Genomic DNA, 25875 nt, shown 5'->3' on the forward strand with positions numbered 1-25875 from the left:
TAACTACCTAATCTCCCATTATACATAAGGGATTAGGGGCTACTAGGATGATGAGAGACTTGTAGCATTTCCCTGCCAAAATTTTGTTCCGTATTCGGACGTTGTTGAAAGGGTCCTGCTCACCGTCGACCTAAGGCCTGGTCTCATTGTGGGCATCGACCGGCTGAGGAGAACGCCGAATTACTTACACGAACTATGGCGAATTCAGGTACGCTTCCTGTCATTGTTGATTTTACAGGGATTCGCCAACAAAGGTCTAATTATTTGGATTTAATAGGTTTCTTTTTCCTTTCTTCTCTAAAAGAATCGGCCATTAATCACATTGTCATCTTAAGAACGACGATTAATGGCCCAAATCTCCCCACATCTCACTTCCATTACGAAAACCGTCAGATTTAAGGGCCAATAATGATGCAATAAGACCCATTATAACATATAATGGCAAAGTTGTTTGGTTTTTATGGCAAAATAAAAAATATTTAATGGAGAAAACAATTTTTATTTCATTATTATGATCAACAATGGCTTCTCCCCCGCGCACACACACACACACACACCAAACAAAGAAAAAAGAGAAAACCAATACAACAATCAACAATGGCTTCTCACCACGCCATGCTTGCTTTTCTCATCCTTTGCCCATGGTAAACCTCTCTCTCTCTCTCTCTCTCTCTCTCTCTCTCTCTCTCTCTCTCTCTCTCTCTTCACATTCACAGAACACCTAATGAGTGTTGGGCCTACAAGGGATCCACTCATCTGGTATGGGCACAAAGTTGAAGGGATGTCACCTGTTCAAAACCCACGAATATAAGTCCCTTCCCATGAGGCTGAAGTTGGGTGTACTTGAGTGGCAAGGGTCGTATAAGGCCACAAGGGCTCTGCTCATGTGGTAGGGGTGACTTCTGAGTGTCACCAAGTTCGAAATCCACAAGTGGCATCCCTTACCTTCAAGATTGAAGCTAGGTGTAATTCTGATGTCACCTCCGAAGTTTTATCAACCAGAGGCCAGCCAAGGTGCGGTCAGTGATGAGGGTTTTCTCTTGGATTATAACAAAAAAAAAGTCATATAAGGTTTTTACATTAATGAGCTTGTAAGTGAGTGAGTTGGGCTTTTCTCGGTATTTATCTGCAAAGGTTAACTTTTTGTAGCGAGGGGTCAAGAGCAACGAGTTTGTGAAAAGCCTACGAGCTTGACAATATCTAAAGTAAAGACAGGGCAGAAGATTCAAGGGCAATCGGCGGTGCTGGAGGAGAGGGGATCCAGGGAGCGGCTAAGTGCTACGGTTATTTGAAACAACCAATCATATTACAGCATTTTATGTGGGGCTTGCACACTATAACCGTGGGCTCCATGCAATTCTGTCATGTGATTGGCTAGTGTCACCTAGCGATGGCACTTAGCCGCTCCTTTGATCTCAACCTGGTGTTGGAGAGCAACTGCACCTGCATTCAGGCCACGTCATGTTGTGTTGCCCCAACTTTTATAATTCCGAGCCCATTGATCCCATCATCATATTGAAGCTGGACGATGACCGCTGCCGCCTCGGCATAGGGGAGCCATCTGCTACAAGGAGCAGGTCACCTTCCACTACGCCAACGATGCCACCTCTGCCTTCAGCCAACTATGTCACCTTCCGCAACCTAACTCCACATGTGCTCTTTTTCTTATTCATCTTGGTCTGATGAGCAGTGCTGGATTAGACATGGCTGATTTAAAACCTTTTTCAAAATATAAAGACGCCAACTCTCTCTCTCTTTCTCAATATATATATATATATATATATATATATATATATATATATATATATATATATAGAGAGAGAGAGAGAGAGAGAGAGAGAGTCACTAGAATATGAGAATTAGAAATATGGGGATTTTCAAAACTATTTTTTGCAAATTCCACCACGTGGATGTGCTTGACATGGTGAATTTGCTAGGAATCAATCATTGAATCGTGTATTTTTTATGAAAACTGTGGTTTTTGAATACTTGAATATTTATTAATATTATGAGTCATTGATTTTAAAGCCTTAAAAAATTTGTTTATGCATCAAAATCGGATGATTCAAGAGCGTGTACTTTTAAAACCAAGCATATAGATTGCATCCTTATGTTTAGATTCAAGAAAAAAGAACAAAAAAATCATGAAAATCATGGTTCACATTAGTTCTCATATTTTCGGTTCTCATGTTCCAGTGACTCGTGTGTGTGTGTGTGTATATATATATATATTAGGGCGTTAGATGGCCCTCCAAAATATATCGATTTTCAAAAAGGTCAGATCAAATGATAAGTCAAAACACAAATTTGCATGACCCCTGCGAAGGACGACACGACACAAGTCTTATTTCAGAAAAAAAACACTTTTTTATTAAAAAAAGGCAATTTATTAATAAGGTAACACTCTGACACAATTATATATTACAGCAGTAAATCATAAATCCTGGGCCTACATTCATTTCCAAAAAACCAGTTGCTCAGAGCCTGTAGTGGAACTTATGTATCTTGGCGATTTCTGTAAAACAAACATAGAAAGCGTACATGTATTCGCCATAGAGCGCGTGCAGAGTATTTGGCGTTCTCCTCAATCGATCGATGCCCACGATGAGCCCAGTCCTTAGGTCGATGATGAGTAGGACCGTGAAACCACGGTACTGGATATGGAATTTGGGTAGGCTTACAACTACGAATCTCACATCATTTTCGTAGCAGCCTACCCCCTTATATAATGGAAAAAATAGACAGTTACGTGAATGTGGTCTCTCCACATTCACGTAACTCTCACCCACTAACCCCATTATGTGGCCCACTAATGGTTGTCAAACTGGGTCACCCTGTGGGTTGGACCCAAACTCATTATGTCCAACATTCTCCCACTTACCCATTCACATCAAAAGTGTAATAAATTGAGGTGTATACCGTTATCTCGATTTAATTCTTCACACGCCACCCTTTATCACAAAGATGAATCATATGAGTCATGGAGATGAACACTCTTTTATGAAATGTTATATTCTTATGTACTACACTATAATTCACCTTTAGTACTTAGGCATGTAGAAATTACTTTTATGAATAGGTTGGTCTCTTACCTATTTTATTAGTCATTTAATATTGTTATTATGCTATTCTCTCTAACCCATATGAGAGATCATTTATATAAAATCAATAATTTACAAAGCCATAGAGAATCAAATACACACAAATGTGATCACAAAATGTATTCTCATACATCAGAAGGAATAAAAAAGACCCATCCCCTTTATATGTTTGGAATACAATCCTGATGCTAGCCCTTTAGTAAGAGGATCCACAGTCATTTCCTTTGTCCCAATTATATCAATACATACCAGATGATTTTCAGTCTTTTCTTTAACAATAAAATATTTTAACTCTATGTGTTGACACAATGTTGATCTTTGGTTGTTATTTGAAAAGGACATGGCTACTTCATTATCTCAAAAGATCTTTAGTGGTCTCACAATGAAGTCCACAATACCAAGACCTATAATGAAGTTTCTTATCCAAATGGCTTGTGACGAAGTCTTATATAGAGCAATAAATTCTGCCTCCATAGTATAAGCAGCAGTGGTAGACTGTTTTTCACTTTTCTATGAGACAACACCACCTGCTAGTAGGAAAATGTATCAAGTAGTAGATTTTTTACTATCAATACACCCTTCTAAGTCTGCATCAGAGTATCCAATGACCTCTAGGTGACCAACTTTCCTATAGGTCAACATATAGTCTTTTGTTCCTTGTAAATAATGCATGACCTTCTTTGCTGCCTTCCAGTGTGCAATGTCTGGATTTGACTAATATCTACCAAGCATTCCTACAACAAATGCTATATCAGGTTGAGTGCAGGTCTGTGCGTACTCCAAACTCCCAACTGCCGAAGTATATGGAACATCATCTATCTGAGCCTTCGCAATATCATCTTGAGGACAATCCTTTAAGCTCAATTTATCCCCTTTCACTATAGGTGTTGAACCAGGAGAACAATTCTCCATCCCATATATTTTAGGAACGTTAAAGATATAGGATTTCTGAGAGATGCCAAGGACACCCTTAGTTCTGTTATGACGGATCTCGATTTCAAGGATATAAGTGGCCTCACCTATGTCCTTCATATCAAAATGAGAGGAAAGAAAATCTTTTGTTTTATGTAATAGACTCAAATCATTAGTTGCAAGAAGAATCTCATCAACATATAAAACTAAAATTATGAACTTACTCCCACTAGTCTTTATGTAAATACACTAATCAACAATGTTTTCAGTAAATCCAAAGTTCATAATTACCTGATTGAACTTTTTATACAACTGGCGAGAGGCCTATTTAAGTCCATAAATTGACTTATTAAATTTGCAAACTAAGTTATTTGAGTCATCTATACTGAAACCAGAAGGTTGTTGCATGTATACCTCCTCATCCAGATCCCCATTCAGGAAGGCAATTTTCACATCCATTTGATGTAACTCTAAATCAAAATGAGTTACGAGAGTCATAATTATCCTCAACGATTACTTATTTGAAACAGAAAAAAAAGTCTCATTATAATCAATGTCCTCTATCTGTGTGAAACCTTTTACAAGAAGCTTAGCTTTGTACCTCTTCACATGACCTTTAGAGTCTGTTTTGGTCTTATAGACCCATTTACAACCAACATGTCTAACTCCATCAGGTCAAGGTATAAGATCTCACACTTGTTTTTTTGTCATAGAGTCAAGTTCTTCTTTCATGGCATTGATTCAATATGTTGATATTTCACTTTCAATGGCTTCTGCAAATATGAAGGGATCTTCATCAATGTCTATGAAATCATTTGACTCTTGTAAATACACCACATAGTCCGGATGGATAGCAGATTTCTTGATTCTGGTGGTCCTTCATACAAGTGCTATAGGTGGTTCAAAATGAGCCTATATATTCTATTGTTATTGTATATCCTCATCAACAATCGAATCTAGTTGGGATTGATGTTCATTGATCGGACTTTCTCTTACATTATTCGAAGGGATAATAATAGGAAAAATCGGGTCTTTATCCTTAGCAGGTGAGAAACCTGAATCCTGCATTTCCTCAAAATTAATATTTTGAGACACATCTATCCCAACAGAACCATTTTCAAGAAATCTTTCTTTATCTGTTTTCACTATCTGTGGTGTATAAGATGAACAATAAAACCTAAAGCCCTTTGACCTCACTGGATAACTAATAAAGAAACCACTAGTTGTCCTAGGATCAAAGGCTTTTATATATGGGTTATATAATTTAGCTTCTGTCGGACATCCCTATATGTGCATATATGACAAAGAAGGTTTTCTACCTATCTATAACTTGTAAGGAGTCTTTTGAACAACTTTTGTAGGAATCTTATTCAAAATATGCATTGTTGTCCTAAGAGCTTTACCCCCACAAGGTCAAAGGAAGATTTGAGTGATTCAACATCACATGAACCATTTCTTTAAGCGTACAGTTTCTCCTTTCAGCTACACCATTCTGGTAAGCACTATCAGGCATGATATACTGAGGTACAATGTTTCTCTCTTTTAGAAACCACGCTAATGACCCTTCCTTTTGTCTGATCTTAGTGAAATGACCATAATATTCGTCACCTCTATCAGACCTGACAACCTTAATAATTGTATCGGTTTGCTTCTCTACTTCTTTCTTGAAGTCCTTAAAAACCTGAAAGACTTCTAATTTTTCAAATAATAAGTAGAGATACATATACTATGAGTAATCGTCTATAAATGTGACAAAATACTTTTCACTCGTATAACACGGTGAAAAAAAAGGGTCGCACACATTCGTATACACTATTTCTAACTTTCCATTATTGTGTTTGACATCTTTCATATACGTGTTAGACTGCTTAGCCTTTATGCAGTCAACACATGGCTCCATATTCGTAAAAACAAGGGATCCAAGAATTCTCTCTTTCACGAGTCTTTGGACTCTCTCTTTCGAGATATGTCCTAACCTTCGATGCCAAAGCAAATATGATTGATTATCCTTTAGGCCACGTTTATTGTCAATCATTGTGTTCTCAATGGAGTGAAATTCCTGAATTTGAAATTTGGTTCTTAATCGATACAAAACATCACACATATATGCAGAACCTATATTCATTGAATTTTTCATAATAATAAGTTTGGAATTTTCAAATTTAAATACAAAGCCAAACTTATCAAGTTTTGAAATTGAAATTAGGTTCTGACTATAGGATAAAACATAGAATGTATCGACCAAATCCAATATGAATCCTGACTCCAACACAATCCTGTAGGTCCCAACGTTCTTGACATGCGAACGCATCCTATTTCCAGAAAAGATGCTTCTCTCATGCTCTGTTGGTTTCCTCTTATTTAGAAATGCATGTAAAGAGTTGGTAGTGTGTACCGTGGCAGCAAAATCAATTCACCAACTATGTAATGAAACATGAATTAAATTGCACTCATGAGAAACGAATAACTTATTACCTTTATTTTCGATCCACTTATTATACTTCAAACAATCCACCTTCGTATGCCCCTTCTTTTTGCAGAAAAAACACTTGATAGAAGAGCCTCCTGACTGGGATTTAACTTTCGCCTGAGAGTTTGAACTCTCCTCAGTGGCTTTCTTCTGATTCTTCTTCTTGAAGGAGCTTTTCTTTGGCCTTGACCTCTGTTTATTCTTATGAGAGGCCATATGTGCATTTGACACCCTCTCACCCTTCAATCTCTTCTCTTCTTCAACACACTTGTCCAAAAGGTCATTAAAAGACCACTCATCATTATGTGTGTTGTAGGAGATTTTGAAGGGTTCATGCTCAATTGGTAATAAGGTTAAGATTAGATGGATCAAGAAGGAGTCAGAGATGGTGAACTTCATGTCATTCAATTGAGTCGCAATATTCCTCATTTTCAAAATGTGTCGTCCGATGTGACTGTCACCAGCATATTTCATAAACACTAATTTGGACATAAGTGTACTGGCCCTTGCCTTATTAGAAGTGATGAATTGAGCTTCAATGGCTCCTAGAAATTCCTTCACTATCCTACAGTGAGGAATGACACCTCGAATATTTTTAGCCACCCGAGATTGCAAAAGCAACAGGCTAAGTCTGTTCAAGCGCTCCTACTTCTCAGAGGCAACCTTCTAATCGGTTGTACTCTGCTCTGTAAGAGTAGGAGGTTCGTCAATTCTAAGGTTCAGATCTAAATTCATATAGCCCAAAGTGAATAAGACGATTTCTTTCAAATCTAAAAAGTTAGATTCGTCTGAAAAAGGATATTACTAGAACCGTTGATAAGGAAGGAACCTGATACAACAAGGAACGAAAATGGAAAGTCATTACTACTATTGCTTAGTCAAAACTCGAGTTGAAAAGGTAAAAGTGAGACTCTTTATTTTCACCTTTTCTGAGACAAGCATAGTTAAACCATTATCGATCCACTTTAGTGGAAACGACAATACTCATAATTGCTCCGTCTCTTCAATTCAAAAGGAATTAACTTCAGCTGGTGAAACTAACAGATCATGTAACCAGAGGCAATTCAGCATTGTATCTGCACTGTACATTTGGGTACGAACATGCTTTATGGGTTGGAATACACATCTACTATTACACCTTGCATGAATTTCAAATACAACGATCTACCTTTGGGTAGAATCTATGTTTCATAAATTCACACACAATCATAATAATGAATCTTAATACGGTCTGAAAAATCCTTAATCAATATGACTTAGATCACTTTGGTGATTACATGAATCGGTCAATCAAGATCTTATACCGAAAATATATTTATATTATGGAGCACACCCATGCACATATATAAATGCGTGTATATCTATGACAAAAATACAAGTTTATGCTTCAAATAATATGCATAAACTAACTGTCATGAATTTAGTCATAATTCATGCTTAAAACTATCATGCACAACTTAACCAACACAAAACACATGAATTAACATGCATAAGTCATGCATCATATAGAATAAACACTTTATGAAGCATGAAAAATAACAAAAACATGCTCATATGGGTAAAACTCGGGGTCCTCATGCAGGAACCGGTTAGAAAATACCCCAAACCAGTCTAAAATGGCTCCAAATCGGTCATCCAAGGGTCCGAACCGGTTCTAAACCTTATGAACCGGTATCAAATATGAACAACAGTTCATAAAACCCTATAACAGTATGCCAAAATCCATGTATCTTCTTATATTTATAAAAAACAAGGTCTTAACATCTCAGAACCGGTGAAAAACTGGAAGGAACCGATCAAAAAAGGTTTTGAACTGGTCCCGTAAAGGGCCAAATCAGTTTCTGATCCGGTTTAGGCCAAATATTGCCTGGATCCTACAGTAGCATGGATCCAATCTGATTCAAATAGGATCTGGGTCTAACCCAGTCCGGACTGGACTCGGGTCTGACCCGGTTCGAAATGGACCCGGGTCTAACCCGGTCCGAACTGAAACCTCGATTGGACTCGATCTTAACTAGACCCGGGTTTGACCCGATCCAAAATAGACCCGGTCTGAAATGGACCTGAGTCCAAAGTGGACCCGGTCTGAACTGGATCAGACTCAGACGTCGGTGCCCAGCCGGCGACGGTCACCTCTGCCAGCGATACACCTCTGGCGACACCCTATCTGCCGACGACCATGGCAGAACCACCATCGACCATGATCGACTGAAGAAGCAGAGCATCTCCCCTTTTCATCGCCCCACGGTGACCCACGTCATCATACGACGACCGACGTCAGTGCCCAGTCGGCGACCGTCACCTCCCCCGGCGACGCACCTCTGGCGACACCCTAAAAACAGGTAAGGGTTTGATTTTTTTTATATAACAATCGTCGGAGTTGTCGGTAAATCGGCAATGTCGTCGGGCAACCAGCGGCACCGGCAAGGCCACCATCATCCACGACGTTCTCGTCTTCTCTGCGAGAAACCATCGGCCGAAACCTCAGCCCGACGGCCGTGGGAACCAAAAAAGGGAAAAAGAGGGGGGTTTCAAACCCCTTTCCAGATTTTCTATCTTAGGCACTCTGACGATCACACCCTCCCACCGACGATGCATCCTGCGGCGATCTCAGCGCTGACAGAACCTCCCTGCAGTCCAACGGCCACAGGTAATACAACGATCCTCCCTTATATATATATATATATATATATATATATATATATATATATATATATATATATATATATATATATATATATATATATATATATGGATCTGATCTGCCGTCGGGGATGTTTATAACTCCACGACGACCATTGCTGATGATGATTGTCGCCCCACGATGGCCATCGCCACCGGTGATTGTCGCCCCACAGCAACTTCGCCGACGAAGAACCCCATCGCCCAACGGTAGAGGTTTTTGTGGATGTGATGCCGAAAAACGCTATCGCCTCACGGTGACAGTCGCCCCATGACAGCAGTCACCGGTGACCACGTACTGAATACAAATGAGCCAGACAGACTCAATCTGTTATATTCGCCCTACAGCGACAATCACAGCAATACGTCAGAACACCCTACGCCCCCACACATGCAGCAGAATGCATGTTAGTGGGCTCATAACCCAATGTTGGCGATTTCTGTAAAACAAACACAAAAAGTGTACATGTATTCGCCATATAGTGCGTGCAGGGTATTCGGCATTCTCCTCAGTCGAACGATGCCCACGATGAGCCCAAGCCTTAGGTCAACTGTGAGCAGGACCCTGAAACCACGATACTGGATGCGGAATTTGGGTAGGCTTACAGATACGAATCTCACATCATCTTCGTAGCAGCCTACCCCCTTATATAATGGGAATAGGCAGTTACGTGAATGTGGTCTCTCCACATTCACGTAACTCCCACCCACTAACCCCATTATGTGGCCCACTAATGGATGTCAAACCGGGTCACCCTGTGGGTTGGACCCAAACTCATTATGTCCAATAATGTAGACATGGGGCCGCCCCTTCAAAAACTATCTCATTGCAGAGCAGCCATATCTATCGCCAAGTGATTGACACCCAGCTTCACCAATTAAAACCTCTGCTGGCTACAACACTATGACGAGATAGAAAAAGGTCATGCCGGCACATGCAACGGCGCAACCTGAAATGTAAATCTTTGAACCATTTACATTTAGCAAACAAATGTTTTATATCTTCTTCCTGTGTGCATAAGTGACATCTGATAGAGAGCTGAAACCTCAATCGCTTTAAATTGTTATCTATTTTGGCCCTTTCATGAAGAACCAGCGAGCTGAAACCTCATTCTCTTTAAATTGTTATTTGTTTTAGCTCTTTCATGAAGAACCAACCACCCAAAAATTGATGAACGTGGGGGAGAGATCGGGAAATGAATACCTAATAGGGCAGTCTACACACAGACATCGCACCAAAAAATTGTGTCTTCTATCTCCCACTTGCTCTTGCACACTCTGAACTCTCCACCCAATTCCATGGCCAGCCTTGTATATCATATTTATATTGAACAACGCAGACTTCTGGTTTGTCGCCAGTTGCAATCATCCACCACCATTTTGCCAACAATGCTATGTTGAACCAGTGCAAGTCTCTAATCCTGAACACCCTTGCGAGATGGGCCTAGTGACCACCTCCCCAATCATCATAGTGCTAACATGTCGTACATATCTAAAAGTATGACTACAATGAGAGGGGTATAGGTTTCTCATAAAGAAACCCTAGATTTAAAATGTTGTGAAAGAAATGATGTAATAATTTTAATTTACATTTGACATGCTCTTGTCCTTTAAACCAACATGAGCATATTGCCTGTGAAGGCGAAATATTACTATTTATGTGATTCTAACAAAGTTCTCATCGCACGTTTAGAGGTTACCACAAACCTTTCATCCTACTCATTGTAATACAAACATATAGTATCTTTATAAAAATACAACTACGATAAGAGGGGTATGGGTTTTTCAAAAGAAAACCCAACACAAAGTTTCACAAACACATGATGTAAATAACTCATTTTGACAAGTTTAGTCTTTTGAAACAGAAATACAACTTGCATGATATAAGATCGCCATAGATCTGAAACACTTCTCTCAAATGCACCAACTTGAAAAAATCTAGTTGCAAATTTTGCAACTCACAATACTTAAAAGCTTTGCTTTGCAAGACTGCGTACTCGAGAAGCCGAAATTTGTGCAAGGAATCCTCCTCTTGAGGTAGTAGCATTCATACGTAAATTCGTGTTTTTTTTAAAGAGCAAAAACGATATACGCACTTGTGCGCCCTGCAATGTTGCATTTATGTAATCACATGTATCAAAATGCAAGCCTGTGCACTTAGCGCGGCAGCAAGGCAAAGACAGAAGCAGTAAATACGAAAGCAAAAGCCTGTGCACTAAAGCACGATGACAAAGTAAAGACAGAAATAGTAAATGTGAAAGCAAAAGCCTGTGCACTAAAGAGCAGCGACAAAGTAAAGATCGAAAGCAGTAAATGACAGAAAGCAAAAGCCTGTGCACTAAAGAGCAGCGGCAAAGTAAAGATCGAAAGCAGTAAATGACAGAAAGCAAAAGCCTGTGCACTAAAACGCGCCAGCAAAGTAAAAGAAGAAAACTGTAAATGACAGAAATGAAAGGACAAGGATCACGAAACTGCATTCTTGAGTTAAAAGCGTATATATATATATATATATATATATATATATATATATATATATATATATATATATATATATATATTTGTTATTTTTCTATTTTAGTATTACTTGTTTAATTTAGTTCGTTCATTGTCTTTTTGTGCAACTTTCTTCTACTTTGGGGGGTTTCGAGGTTGCAATCACCTTTGAGTGTAAGTGACAAAAGGCTCGGACCTCGAGGCATGAGCAAGATCCATTGCGCGAGCTGTAAAAAGTAAAAGGTGAGAACTTAACCCCATATACTTAAATGCTTGGAATAAAAAGGGGGTCGAGACCCAAAATAGGGCAGGGTTGCTCCCCTGCCTGCCGATCAATCGAAAAAGAGAGGAAGGGACAGGGCTGCAGCCCCTGCTCGCTGATCAACAGAGAAAGAAGGGGCAGGGGCGCAACCCCTGCCTGCCGACCTGACAGAAGAGGGAGGGGGCACGAGTCGCCCCCTGCTCGCCGACCTGCTGAAGGCAAAAGAAGGGGTAGGGGGCACAACCCCTACCCCCCCCCCCCCCCCGATCGTCGACCTGACAAAAAAGGGGAGGGGCAACACCCCTCTTCTGTTAAAAAGAGAAAAAGGGAGGGGGTGGCACCCCTCCCTTACAGAAAAAGAGAATAGGAAGAGGAGGCAAGGGTGAAGCCCCTTCCTGCCGAAAAATAGGAGGAGGCAGGGGCTTCGCCCCTACCTGTCAAAAAAATGAGAGGCAGTAGGGGTGTCGGCCTTGCCTGCCGGCCAAAAAAAAAAACAAGAAGAAAAGAAGCAGAAGAAAAAGAAGAAGATAGCGAGGAGGGGGGAATGGCACCCCCTCCACGACTCAGCACCCAAGGAGAGGGGGTTGTCGCTCTCCCCATCCTCTGAGAGGGGAAACAGGGAGTGGGGAGGGGGACGACACCACTCCCCCTGATCAAAACGCAAGGGGAGGGGGTTGCGCCCCTCCCCGTCCTTTGAGAGAGGATACATGGAGCGGAGAGGGAGACGATGCCCCTCCCTTGCCTCAGAGAGAGAGGAAGAGGGAAGGGAGGCGAGAAGAGAGAATAGGGACAGAGAAATAAGAGAGAGAGCGAGTTCACTCGAGAGAGGCACGGCGTAGGGGGATGCTCACTGGATTGGGGTTGTTGGCATTGAGGAGAGAGAATGAGAGAGGGGGTTCGAGCCTATGGGAGGATGCCAGCTGGTGTCGCCGACGTCAAGAGGGGTTCCATGAGGAGTTGTCAACGAAGGGGGTTTCCGACAGGTGAGTGCGAGAAGGAGGAGAGCAGGGGTTGTCGAGGGGGATAGAGGTGGGAGACGTAGGGGGATCTGTGTTTTCTATTTAAAGAAAACCCTCCTCTACGAGGGTGTTTAGGGGGGGGGTAGTTCTGGATCTGGATCAAACCCTGGTCCGGTATTTTTTTTTGAATAAAAAATATGGCTTTTACTTCCTACCCTCATTAAAAATAATTTTATCCCCCAAATTTCCTTTAAAGGCTATCTACAAGGATCGTAGTCTAAGTTAATTGAGGGTGATGAGGATGCATAACATGTATGTGTATCCAAATATATATGTTGTTTAAAGTGATCAGAACAACTTATAATGAGTTTCTGAGAAAGGTTTTGAACAAATAATTTGGTTAAATAAAATTCATACGTGACTTCATTGATGAACTTTTGTCTTGGCAAATTTCATACTAAAACACAAAAAAGTCTTAACCTAAGACTATTAAAGTGTTTATTCGTTATTTTCTTATTGTTCTCTCATGGTGGCATAAACGCGGCCAGACACTTCTCTTTCTGGTTACTATCGAGGTTGTTCTTGTTGTTACTGACCTTCACCTGCGGTTTGTTTCTTCTAATCTGTTGCCTTCTTGTGACAAACTCGGGCGAAATGCCCCATCTTTTCGTAATATAGACAGACAATGTCTCGAGGCATGGTTGTTTATGATGAACATAGTTGCACCTCGAGCATATTCGGTTTGACAGTTGTTATGACTTGTTTCTTCTACCTTGTTTTTGTTTTTTGAATGGAGGTCTTTGTATTTCATCATTATCTGGTCGACGTTTGCTATCCTCACTATCTCCAACAGACTTTTTATTGTGACTTTGTTTAAGGTGACATTCTTCTACAGAATGGCTCACCTTTCTATAAAAGTTACAAACATCGAGGTCTCGAAGGCACATTTGACCCGAGAGAGCTTGATGGTTATCACATCGTCCTAGGATGGTGCTTTTTCAAGCTAACACATCTACCTTATGATCCAGGTTCTGGACCAGCTTGGAGTTGTTTAACTGCTCTGGTCAATGCATCTATTGATCCGATCATTTTCTTTTATAAAATCTAAACCGAAACATATTTCTTTAATCAAAATAAATATCAAACAATTTAATCAATAATACTTATAGTGCGATGCAAATGTCAGATGATCAAGAATCACTATTTTTCCTGTCGCTCTGATATTAAGTTGTAACACCCCAAAAATTCCAGACTTGTAACTTTTTAGAAAAATTTAAAAGCATTGTAATTATTCATTTATCAGAGTTTTAAATAGTAATTCAGCGAAAAAGGGTATTTTTGAAACAAGTCAATGAACCTTGAGTGTATTACTTAAGAAACCTTTTTTTCTTTACACAACAGATTTGAAACTCCGTACATTCAAAACCAAATAGATTAAAAAGAAATGCAGTTTTAATAATTTAGAGTTTATATAAAATAAAAAATTTCAAGAAAATACTTATGCAAGATTTCAAAAATGTCCTCAGGAGCGAAACCTCAAGAAAAGAGTCACATCTTGATACCATCATGTCATTGTGCCATCACTTGTCGTACCGACCTAATCATCATCTCTACCCATAAAATTGATTAGTTTCATGAAAAATTGGTATTTGCACAAGGCAATATGAATCAAATATAGCATAAGCATTTAATTCAAACATGATACATAATTCAACAAATAATGTGAACATATCTAGCATGTGCAAAACATGATATGTAATTCAGCAAGTAATGTGAACATATCTAACATATGTATCAAATTCATACATGGTATATAATTCAATAAATAATACGATAATTTTAGCACAATCAGTTAATTAATACATGATGCACAATTCAACAAGTAATGTGAGTAGGGTAACTTTTGTTTCGATATTAGCTGACATGCAGGTACGCACAGGCATGAATCGTAGAAACAACTGAGACTAATTCGAGGAGTTTATTATGCCATGCATTTTCGTTATCCCAGATAGCTAGCTGAGTCCGCTCCTAAGGGGTTGGCTAGTGACTGAGAGAGAATTCTCCAAAAGCATACGTAGCAAGGGATCCATCCAACTTCTTCAAAAGTCTATGGGATCTACCACCTAAGATAATTTTTGGTAGTCTCATCCCCTAACTCCGATGACTGAGAACACCAAGTCATTTGTCCGAGGGGTGGTTGTTAACAACCTTTTCATTAGAGTTTTTATATCATCTCATCCTATCCCTTAACGAAAAACAGTGGGGTGAATGGATGTGTCTGGTTTTATTTAACTGAAGACCCATTATGCATACTCTGGTCTTTCAAACTCACTTAATCATCTTACTTGTAATGGTGAATCATCACTATTTATGTGATTTTTATTTCAACATTGTGTCTTTGCACGTTGCAATGTTACCATAAATCTCTCATCCAATCATTGTAGTGCTAACATGTCGTGTTTATCTAAAAGTACGACTACGATGAGAAGGGTATATGTTTCTCATATAGAAACCCCAGCTTTAATGTGTTGTAAAAAAAACAATGTAATCATTTTAGTTTACATTTGACATGCTCTGATCCTTTAAATCAACACGAGCATCTTGCCTATGAAGGTGAAACATCATTATTTATGTGATTTCAACAAAGTGTTCATCGTACGTTTTGAGGTTACCACAGACTTGTCATTCTACTCATCGTAGTACATACAAACCGTATATGTCTAAAAGTATGACTATAATGAGAGGGGTATGGGTTTCTCAAAAGAAAACCCAACACAAAGTTTCACAAAGACATGATGTAAATAACTCATTTTGACATGTTTAGTCTTTTGAAATAGAAATACAACTTGCATAATTTTTCATGCATCTGAAACACTTCTCCCAAATGCACCGACATGGAGAAATCTTGTTACAAATTTCGTAACTCACAATACTTTAAAGATTTGCTTTGTAAGGTTGCATACTCGAGAAGCTGGAATCCGTGCAAAGAATCCTCTTATCGGGGCTATAGCATTTATACGTAAATTCATATTTTTTTAAAAAGAGCAAAAATAGTGTACGCTCTTGCACGCTCTACGAGGTTGCATTTATGTAATCACATGTATCAAAATGCAAATTTGTGCACTTAACACAACGGCAAGGTAAAGACAAAAGTAGTAAATGTGAAATCAAAAGCATGTACACTAAAGCGTGACGACAAAATAAAGACAGAAGCAGTAAATACGAAAGCAAAAACTTGTGCACTAAAGCGCAATGGCAAAGTAAAGACAGAATCAGTAAATGCGAAAGCAAAAATCCTATGCAGTAAAGAGTGATAATAAAGTAAAGATCGAAAGCAGTAAATGATAGAAAGCAGAAGCATGTGCACTAAAATGTTGTAGCAAAGCAAAAGCAAAAAGCAATGAATGACAGAAAGAAAAGAATAAGGATCGTGAAACCGCATCTTTGAGTTAAAAGCATATATATATATATATATATATATATATATATATTTATTTTAGTATTAATTGTTCGTTCATTATTCTTTTGTTTCTTCTATCTTGGGGGTTTCAGGGTTGCGGTTGCCTCAAAGTGTAAGTGACAAAAGGCTCATACTCCTAGGCACGAGCAGGATCCATTGGGCGAGCTACCAAAAGTAAAAAGTAAGAACTTGACCCATATATTCAAATGCTCAAAAAAAAGGGGGGGTCAAGACCCTAAATAGGGTAGGGTTGCGCCCTGCCTATCAACAAAGCAAAGCAGGTTATATGTTACCCCCCCCCCCCCCCCCCAAACAGGGCATCTCATGCTCGGGGGTCCCAAAAAGCACCACATATTTAAGCATTTGCATCTCATATTTCCATGTTTGTCAACATTAATTAGCGTTGGAGTTTGATGCGATTGCAAAGACTTAAGTACCCTCTCCTCCATTGGTGCCAAAAAAAATGATGATTCTAGAAAAGGAGTGGTTGTAAAGACTTAAGTGCCCCGAAGATGATTATTTAAGACCCAGTCTCTGCACTGCAGGATTATCCGAGAAAGAAATCTCTCATGGAGGAGGCCATGAACATCAACCCTCTCACTCTCACTCTCTCTTTTCTTTATGCTTCTGTGCACATCCAGCAGAAGATCCTACATTGCTCCATCAAGCACCGACTGACCTGCACATTGACTGTTGTGGAGCCTGATTCAGAGTTTTTGCCCTTACAAGAGGAGGGTTTGGGGGCTCCTCCCAGCGTGGGTAGCATCATTCAACTAAATGAGTTGTGGATCCTGATTCAGAGTTTTTACCCTTACAGAAGAGGGGTCTGAGGGCTCCTCCCAGCGTGGGTAGCATCATTCAACTTGAAGAGTTGTGGAGCCTGATTCAGAGTTTTTACCCTTACAAAAGAGGGGTCTGAGGGCTCCTCCCAGCGTGGGTAGCATCATTCAACTTGATGAGTTGTAGAGCTTGATTCAGAGTTTTTGCCCTTACAGGAGGAGGGTTTGGGGGCTCCTCCCGGCGTGGATAGCATCATTCAACTTGATGAGTTGTGGAGCTTGATTCAGAGTTTTTGCCCTTACAGGAGGGGGTTTGGGGGCTCCTCCCAGCGTGGGTAGCATCGAAACGAACCTTAATCGTTTCGCCAATGGTGATCCAGCGATCCGATGGTCATCCGACGAAACGAACCTGAGCCATAAAAAATGTTTGTTTAAATTTTTTATCGTCATCTTCTTCTTCTTCCTTCACTGTAAAACACTGTAAAACCCTTTCTCTCTTTAGAGAAGAAATCAAAGGAGACAAACAATTCCCCCTGGAGAAGGCCATGAACATCAACCCTCTCACTCTCCCTCCCTTGTCTTTCTACTTCTGTGCACATCCAACGATTTGAAATATGACCTCCGGTTAGGGAGATATGACCCTGACAAGTTGGTCCTGATTCAGGTAGCGATTTACAGTAATTTGCTTACTGAATAACACTACAAATCGCTATAGTGAGATCCAACAACACTATAAATCGCTGTGGGGCTCGATGGAGACCCCAAAACACTACAAATCGTTATAGTGATTTGCACAAATCGCTGTTGAAAGACCGGATAACACTATAAATCACTGTGGGGTTTGTTGGAGACCCGAAAACACTAAAAATCATTGTAGAAAGGCCCGACAATACTACAAATTGTTGTTAGGAGGTCGGATAACACTATAAATCATTGTTGGGCTTGTTGGAGACCCAAAAACACTACAAATCATTATAGGAAGGCCTGACAATACTATAAATTGGACAATACTATAAATCGTTGTAGAGCTCGTTGGAGACCCGACAACATTAAAAATCGCTGTAGGAGAGTCATTGAAAAAATTGTGGGAAAGAAACAAAAAAAGAAAAATAGAAAATTCGTGGGAAGGGGTGTTACGAAAACCTTAAGCAAGAAACAATCGAAGGAAACATAAGTCTCACGATTAAACAAAACATTTTATTGCTCTTTTTCGATAGTTAAAAGAGGGAAAGAAAATAAAAAAAAATTATACAAGGCTCCCAAAAAATTTGGTCCGGGGGGCGCTGCCCCCGAGCCCCCCCCCGCCAGGGGCGACCTCCCCTGGACCCCCCGCTCGCTGACCGCGCAGCGGAATCCGCGCTGGGGGGGAGCCCCCGGACCCCCCTCCTGTAAGGGCAAAAACTCTAAATCAGGCTCCACAACTCATCAAGTTGAATGATGTTACCCACGCTGAGAGGAACCCCCAAACCCTCTCCTATAAGGACAAAAACTATGAATCAGGCTCCACAACTCATCAAGTTGAACGATGCTACAGTCAGTATGCAGGTCAGTCGGTGTTTGATGGAGCAATGTAAGATCGTCTGTTGGATGTGCACAGAAGTAGAAAGAGAAGGGAGAGAGAATAAGAGGGTTGATGTTCACGACAGTGAGGAGGGGGGAACGACACCCCCCTCCATGACTCAACGTGCAAGGGGAGGGGGTTGCGCCCCTCCCCGTCCTCTAAGAGAGGAAACAAGCAGCGGGAAGGGGGATGACACCCCTCCCCTGATCAGAACGCAAGGGGAGGGGGTTGCGCTCCTCCCTGTCCTCTGAGAGAGGACACATAGGGAGGCGGGGAGGGGGACGATGCCCCTCCCCGACCTCAGAGAGAGGAAGAGGGACGGGAGGCGAGAAAAGAGAAATGAGTGAGAGAGAGAGAGAGAGTTCACCTGAGAAAGACGTGGCACGGGGAGGCTGGTCGGACTGGGGTTGCCAGCATCAGGGAGAGAGAACGAGAGAGGGTTTCACAGGGGGAGTGTCGTGAAGGGGGTTCGAGCCTGTGGGAGGATGCCAGCTGGTGTCACCGACGTCATGAGGGGTTCCGGCGAGGAGTTGCTGGTGAAGGGGGTCTCCGGCAGGTGAGGGACGAGAAGGAGGAGAGCGGGGGTTGTCGAGTGGAAGAGAGGCGGGAGACGCATGGGGTCTGCGTTTTCTATTTAAAGAACACCCCCCCCCCTACGGGGGTGTTTATAAAGGCACGGGGGGTGGTAACCCGGTTCTGGATCCAGATCCAATCCGGGTCTGGTATTTTTTTTTTTTTTAAACATGGGTTTTACCCTTGCCTTGCTTGTGAGGATCAACCAGTCGGGCAGGGTTCCAGTGTCAACCTGAATCTGATCGGCATCCTCATGCCGACCGAATCCCTCCCAATCAGTGGGATGGCCGCCTGACCCACCACCATTACAGACTGTGGGTTTGGTGTCGGTTCCTCTCATTCGGTGGAACTGGTTCTGCCCTGAATCGGGTCCTTGTTGTACTAGAACAACTAAAAACCGGTTCAGGACTCCAAAACTTGAGTCTTCATTCTCTGAGCAACCAACCCGGTTCCTAAACCCATAACCGTGTTTTGGCAGGTCTGAACCTGAACCAACCCCAACCATGTCTAATTACAATCCTATTTAACCCCTTTAACTTTATTAGGGACCATTTTCTGATCCAAACCCCACGTAAACATACTCATTTGATCGCAAATGCCTTATTAAGCCCACCTGGTACAACCCAAACCCCAGTTTTTAGTACATTCTCACCTACATGGTTAGGGTCAAACCTTAGATAGATTTTTCTAAATCCATCAAATCAGACCATGGACCCATATGTGAATCCGTTTGAAATTCATTATAGAATCCATAGTCATTCTACTTGGATCCTTTGATAATCGGATCCTGTCATTGCTAAAACCTCCTAACCCACCCATATTGAGTCTTTGTGTTCAAGAGGCGACGTCAGTTCAATCGTTCAGGTTGGTCGAGAAAAACTGGAAGAAACGTAAGTGAATTCAAGCTCGAGGGCTAGCCTTCCCCAAGACAGGGAGAATGATGGAGGTGAAGCAGGACAATCTTGGTCTGAAGGGTTCATTTGGATCCTGTTTTAGTTAAGGGTTTTGTTTAGAATTAGATCTTTTTATACAATGGATCTATCTCATATCCAAATTATGATTTGGGTTTTCTCTTTAACCCTATAGATAGTCTTTATAGGGATTATTATAGGTAGTTGATGAATGAAAACCTTTGTTTATTTCTTTGATTTATTGAATTTTAATTTGCTATTTTCTATTATTTGGTTGTCTTCCTAGCATATATATCTTCATAGGAGTAGGAGTAACACTGATATTTTCAATATCTTCCGGATTGAGGGTGCATCGACCTCCTGTACGACAATTATAAGATAGCAAATCCTGACCAAAACCGATCAAGCCCGAGTGTAGCATCCTAACAAACTAAGCATATGGCTTCCTTCAACAGTCCACATGAAACCCATCAAGCATGCCATAAGTAGACCCAGTCACAAAGCTCTTTCATGCCCAAAGAAAGCCAACTTCTGAGTTCAGTTTGCAACAGATAAACTGAATTTGGTGTAGCCTCCTCAATAGAGTGATCCAAGGCCTAGCCTCACAGATTGCAACAACAATTAATCATACCTTTTTTTATGATGCGGAACGCTTGCTGGGAAAAACCCCAGGTGCGGCCCCATGACCATCCTGCCTTACATGCAGTGGCGTAGCTAGGATTCATGTGAGGGAGGGGGGCAAACAGGATTGTAGCAAAAATATATATTTTGTGTGATAGTTGGGGGTTCGGGGGCAGCGCCCCCGAAAAAAAATTTAGATAAAATAAAAAATGGCTACAATTATTAATAAAAATTTATTTCATATGGACAAATCAAACTATTTGCTGCAGTCAGGGCTGGGCTAGGACTGGACTGGGTTTAAAAAATGGATAAAAATCTATTTCATATGGAATCAGGGATGGGCTAAGACTGGGCTTTTAAAAAAAAATACAAAAAATTAACTATTTCGGGAGGCAGCCTGTATATCCTGCTTACATGGCCCACTTATGAAAGCTATAGATACACACCCATGTGCTAGCGGCCTTCATGTCAGCACCCTCACAACCATCCTGCTGGCCACCCAGGCGACCTCCAAGGTGGTAACAATAGTTAATTATACTGAATCATGCCCTGCTTGTACAAGAAGAAAGGCAGCCTGTATATCCTAACCAAAGCCCCAGTCGACCTCCTGCACCATTTCCCAAAAGATCCCCGCCCATTGACACCATACCCCAACTGAAAGGGGCATAACCAGCCCGGACCCTCAAACATCAACAGCCCATGACCCTCACATGCCCTGCCGCTTCCACTCCCACATCTCAAGCCCCCCAATATGAAAGCCTGAACCACACACAACCCAATGCATTTGTTAGATCCAAGTATGGGATCCAAAGTGTAGCCATAGGGTCTTACAAATGGAATACTATAAACCACTAAAATGGTGGGGCCATGAAAATTCAAGGGAAGTTATAACGTGTAAGGATAAGGTGCAATCGCCTTGCACAGCAAAAGTGTGCCGCTGCACCTGGCTAACCTCCATCTCACTCTTGGGCCCTACAGCTGACAGGCTGTACTCTGGAGGGCAGCCAGGTGCAGCGGCACACTTCTGGTGTGCAATGTGATTGCACCTGATCTGCTCTCAGTTATAACTAAATCTAGATAAGGTGCAATGTGATTGGGGTTTGGGATTCTGCTTTAAGTGTGCTGCTGTACCTCATCACTCACCATCCGCTGTTGGGCCCCCCAAGAAAGCTTATAGACAGAGAACAAAAGACTTTTAGTCAACAAATTAAAAGATTTTCCAAAATATTCCATCACATAAAATGAATGGCAGATCAGGTGCAATCACATTGCACACTGTGCCGCTGTTGCTGATCTGCCATCCATCTTTTGTTATGCCCCCACAACAAACAGGCTGTACCCAGTCATAGGGCAGATCAGGTGCAGCGGCACACTGAAGGTGTGCAATGTGATTGCACCTACTCCGCCTTCCATAAACTCTGTCTTTTATATTTATAAAAGATCATATATTTCAGAATAAGCAAACCATATAAAATCCCCAACCAAAGAAAAAAGAGAAATCAATCAACAATGGCTTCTCACCATGCCTTGCTTGCTTTTCTCATCCTTGTCATCTTTGCCCATGGTAAATCTCTCTCTCTCTCTCTCTCTCTCTCTCTCTCTCTCTCATATATATATATATATATATATATATATATATATATATTACATATGCACACAAAAAAAATTAAAAGGGTTTGGGTTCACTTTGTTCAGCGAGGGGTCAAGAGCAATGTGAGAAGTCTACGAGCTTTAGGATCTCTCAAAGAAAGACGGGGCAGACGATCAGAGGGCAGCCCGAGTGGGAGGCCGTCCTCCAGAGCAACTGCACCTGCGATCAGACAAATGTCACGTTCTATTGCCCCAACTTCTACAGCACGGAGCCCTACGACCCCAACACCATATTGAAGGTCGGGGAGCGCTGCCTCCTCAACAAGGGCGGGGCCATCCGCTACATGCAGCACCTCACCTTCCGCTACGCCAACTACGACGCCGCTGCCTTCCAACTGCTCTCCCATCACCTCGCCAACTGCTCCTGATCGCTCGCTACATCCCTCCTACCAGAAATCTGACCTTTACTGACGCTAAGCTAGCGCAAGTAAAAGTCTCCTTAGCGTCAGTAAACACTTTTATTGGCGCTACGTTCGGGCCAGTAGATGCGTCAGTAAATGGTGCTGCCGGTAAATATTGCTAGAAAATATATAGATATAAAATCCGTTATATCGTTTTTTTTTTTTTTTTGAGAAAAAATTGTATCAATTTTAACTCTTTTTATTTGAACTGAAGATAAATGTTTACTCAATTCCGTTGTATAAGTTGATCTATCAATATATAAGACAATCCATACGAAATCTAAATGGAATGAACACGCTTTCCATCAAATGCAAATAGTTTAGCATTTTTGAAAGAAAAAAAAACTAGCATAATTTTCCTTTTTTTCCATCTGAAACTCTTAAAAATCATGCCAAGCAACAAATCAACGTTCCCTGAGAACACCTCCTGGTTTATCTACATTCCATTATCCATAAACACTTGGAATGCCTGAGATAACTGTGTTTGGTCATTGATTCAACACTAAAATCAGCTTGGTCTATAGGAATGGTCACGATAGGCATAACGTTTGATTAATGTGCAAAATTTCCATGTCATCAGCTTATCCTGACAAAATATCAATAAATATTTCACTGACAAAAGAAAGCTCATACAAAAAACATCAACAATCTCTAAAATTTTCACATTAAAAAGAAAAAAAACACTAAATTGAATAGCAATCAACTGATTCGTTTATAAATTGAATAGTAATCAACTGCTCAGTTTATACTGATAAAATATCAATAAATATTTCATTGATAATGGAAAGCTATATTTAAAAAATCAACAATCTCGCAGTTTTTTTACAGTAAAAAGAAAAAAAAAACTAAATTGAATAGAATTCAGCTGAGAAAGCAGGAAAACTGAGTATCTTTGACAATATTCTGTACCTAATTACAGGTTGGCAACATGCAGCTGAAATTACTTCATGGATTAGGACTCTACAATGCTGCAACTTCTGGCTGGTAAAAAGGCATTCTTCAAATCTATGCAAAGTGATCAAAAGAATGCAAAACGAATGCTGTTGTTTGCTGCAAACAGGATATATTCTTCTATAATTCCTTCTTTCTTTCTTTGTGCAACATCAAGTTGCACAGGGAGCAGCAATCTGTGAACGTGAATGAAAATCACCAATAACTTCATCTTTTAAAGAGAGTGCAATCAGGGGAAATCTAGCAGACACTGCCATCAAAGTGGAATAATGAAAAGTCTCGGCCATCATGGCATGTGATATTCCTAGGATTACCATCTTGTGCATGTGGTTGGGCTTCTAATGAATTATGGCTGTGATTCTTGGAAAAGGGCCTTTCAAAATGCTCATCTGCCTTTTGAAGTGCATTGGATTTGTAGGACAACCTTATATCCTTTGCTTCATGCATCACTAGCTTTGCTGTCCTACCATGTTCCTTTGAGTTCATGACATTGGCTTTAAATGGATAAAAAGGAAAGTTGCCAACATTGAACATTGGGGTCAAAGGTTGTAAAGCTCCATACTTCATGCAGAAGCAAGATGATCTTATGTATGTTTTTGACATATTGAATGAGATTAACTCAATCAGTGCAAATAGACATTGCTCTTCTTCTCTCCTTTCTTCTTACCTGTATATATTTGCATTTTAGAAGTTAAGACTCCAAATGAGAGCAACAACATCTATATTGCTAAACTGGGAACTCTGCTGCCATGATCATACTAAACCTAAAATGGGCAAAGCCCGAGCATTTATGTGCAACTAAGGACTAGGGAACTGGAATGCTGCGTTTGGGTAGATGCATGACATTTACTCACAAATGATTGGTTGAGGCATGACAAAAGAAGCAACATGCTAGCTGCTAGTAAAAGAACCAAACAATGATGAGCTTATGTATAACAGATGAACAGTGTCATCATTTAAAATGCTAAGATTTCTCCTGTTCCTGCTAATATCTAGAAACCAAATTGAAGCATCCACAAAGCTGGGAGGTAGTTCATGAGTTCATGAAGCAGAGTGGTATGCCTATCAGGGAAAGACAACACTAATACCTAATGAGCAGATCATAAAGAGTACATACCAGATCTAGACCTGATTATTAGAATAAGTATATGCACACTTTTTTCCTTAAGGAGTCTAGCCACACTTTTGCTACTTTAGTGTTTAAAGAAATGAACTTTTAGTTATGCAAAGAGGAAAAAAAACTTAATTTAATCCATTTTTTATTTTGCAGATGCAATCCAATTCAGACCACTTTTATGTTTCAATGCAATTTGAGTTTTACAGCATTGGTGCGCATGAGCTTGATGTATCTATAATCTTCCAATTCTAGCACAGTACGATCATTCTTGGACTGTCACATACACAAAAACATATACGCAAATATTTGTGCATGTATATATGTACGTATGCATGTGATGCATGAAATATCCATACCCAGTGCAGTCCCATATTCTTGGGTGCCGGGGATGGATAGATTGGAGACAGTCCTAACCTTCCATCTTTTGCAAGAAGCGGCCACTCTCAGGACTCAAACCCATGACTGCGTCCCCTTGTCACAGGGTCACTCCAACAAACCCTCATGTTTAGTCCCCTTGTATACCATTCTTAATGGAGAACGTGTCCCATGTCATTTTAGTCTGTGTCCTAGCGACATAGTTTCTCACTGACAGCCTGAGCACTTTATTATTGCACCAAGCAATGGCCCTCATGCATGCGTATTTACACACAAGCAAAAGCATGCTGCATGCACATACATGTGCATGTGCACAGGTTCTCCAGATATGGAATTCTCCAAACTTTAGAGACCTTACATGCAAGAGTAGCCATCACAAAGGATTTCAAGTTGTGGGTCATGCATCATCAATAAATGGAGAAGATAATTTAACAAAACTTCAGTAACACTCTCACTGTAAACTATGCTTGCGCCCAAAAAACTTGCACCATGTTTTGTAATTTTTAAACAGCTTGTCCATAACTACATCTACAGCCCGTTCATCCACTGTGAACAATAAACGAAAAAACAGGAGAGGGTGAAATTCAATGAGCAAAA

At 40.7% G+C, this 25875-nt stretch overlaps 2 protein-coding genes across 3 annotated transcripts in view; one reads left to right on the forward strand and one right to left on the reverse strand.

Moving 5' to 3' along the window:
- LOC149840458 (TPD1 protein homolog 1-like) overlaps positions 1-8956 on the reverse strand; it is a 30128-nt gene extending 21172 nt beyond the window's left edge. The window contains exon 1 of the mRNA XM_090005075.1: positions 8896-8956. Coding sequence (XP_089861201.1) covers positions 8896-8956 — 61 coding nt within the window. The remainder of the gene's footprint in view (positions 1-8895) is intronic.
- A 13327-nt stretch (positions 8957-22283) lies between these two features.
- LOC149840459 (uncharacterized) lies at positions 22284-23891 on the forward strand. Of its 2 annotated transcripts, XR_016431559.1 has the most exons (3): positions 22284-22348; positions 22480-22943; positions 23755-23891. XR_016431559.1 is itself a non-coding variant. In XM_090004441.1 (2 exons), exons 1-2 carry the CDS (start codon positions 22294-22296, stop codon positions 22800-22802), a joined length of 378 nt encoding a protein of 125 aa, XP_089860567.1. In that variant the 5' UTR covers positions 22284-22293; the 3' UTR covers positions 22803-22961. The 2 variants fall into 2 exon arrangements, 1 of the variants encoding a protein (XP_089860567.1); XM_090004441.1 differs by lacking the exon at positions 23755-23891 and having other exon boundaries at positions 22480-22961.
- Positions 23892-25875: the final 1984 nt, after the last annotated feature.

This window comes from Nuphar pumila, chromosome 4, assembly GCF_984573655.1.
Source record: "Nuphar pumila chromosome 4, dmNupPumi1.hap1.1, whole genome shotgun sequence".
Classification (NCBI taxonomy): Eukaryota; Viridiplantae; Streptophyta; class Magnoliopsida; order Nymphaeales; family Nymphaeaceae; genus Nuphar; species Nuphar pumila.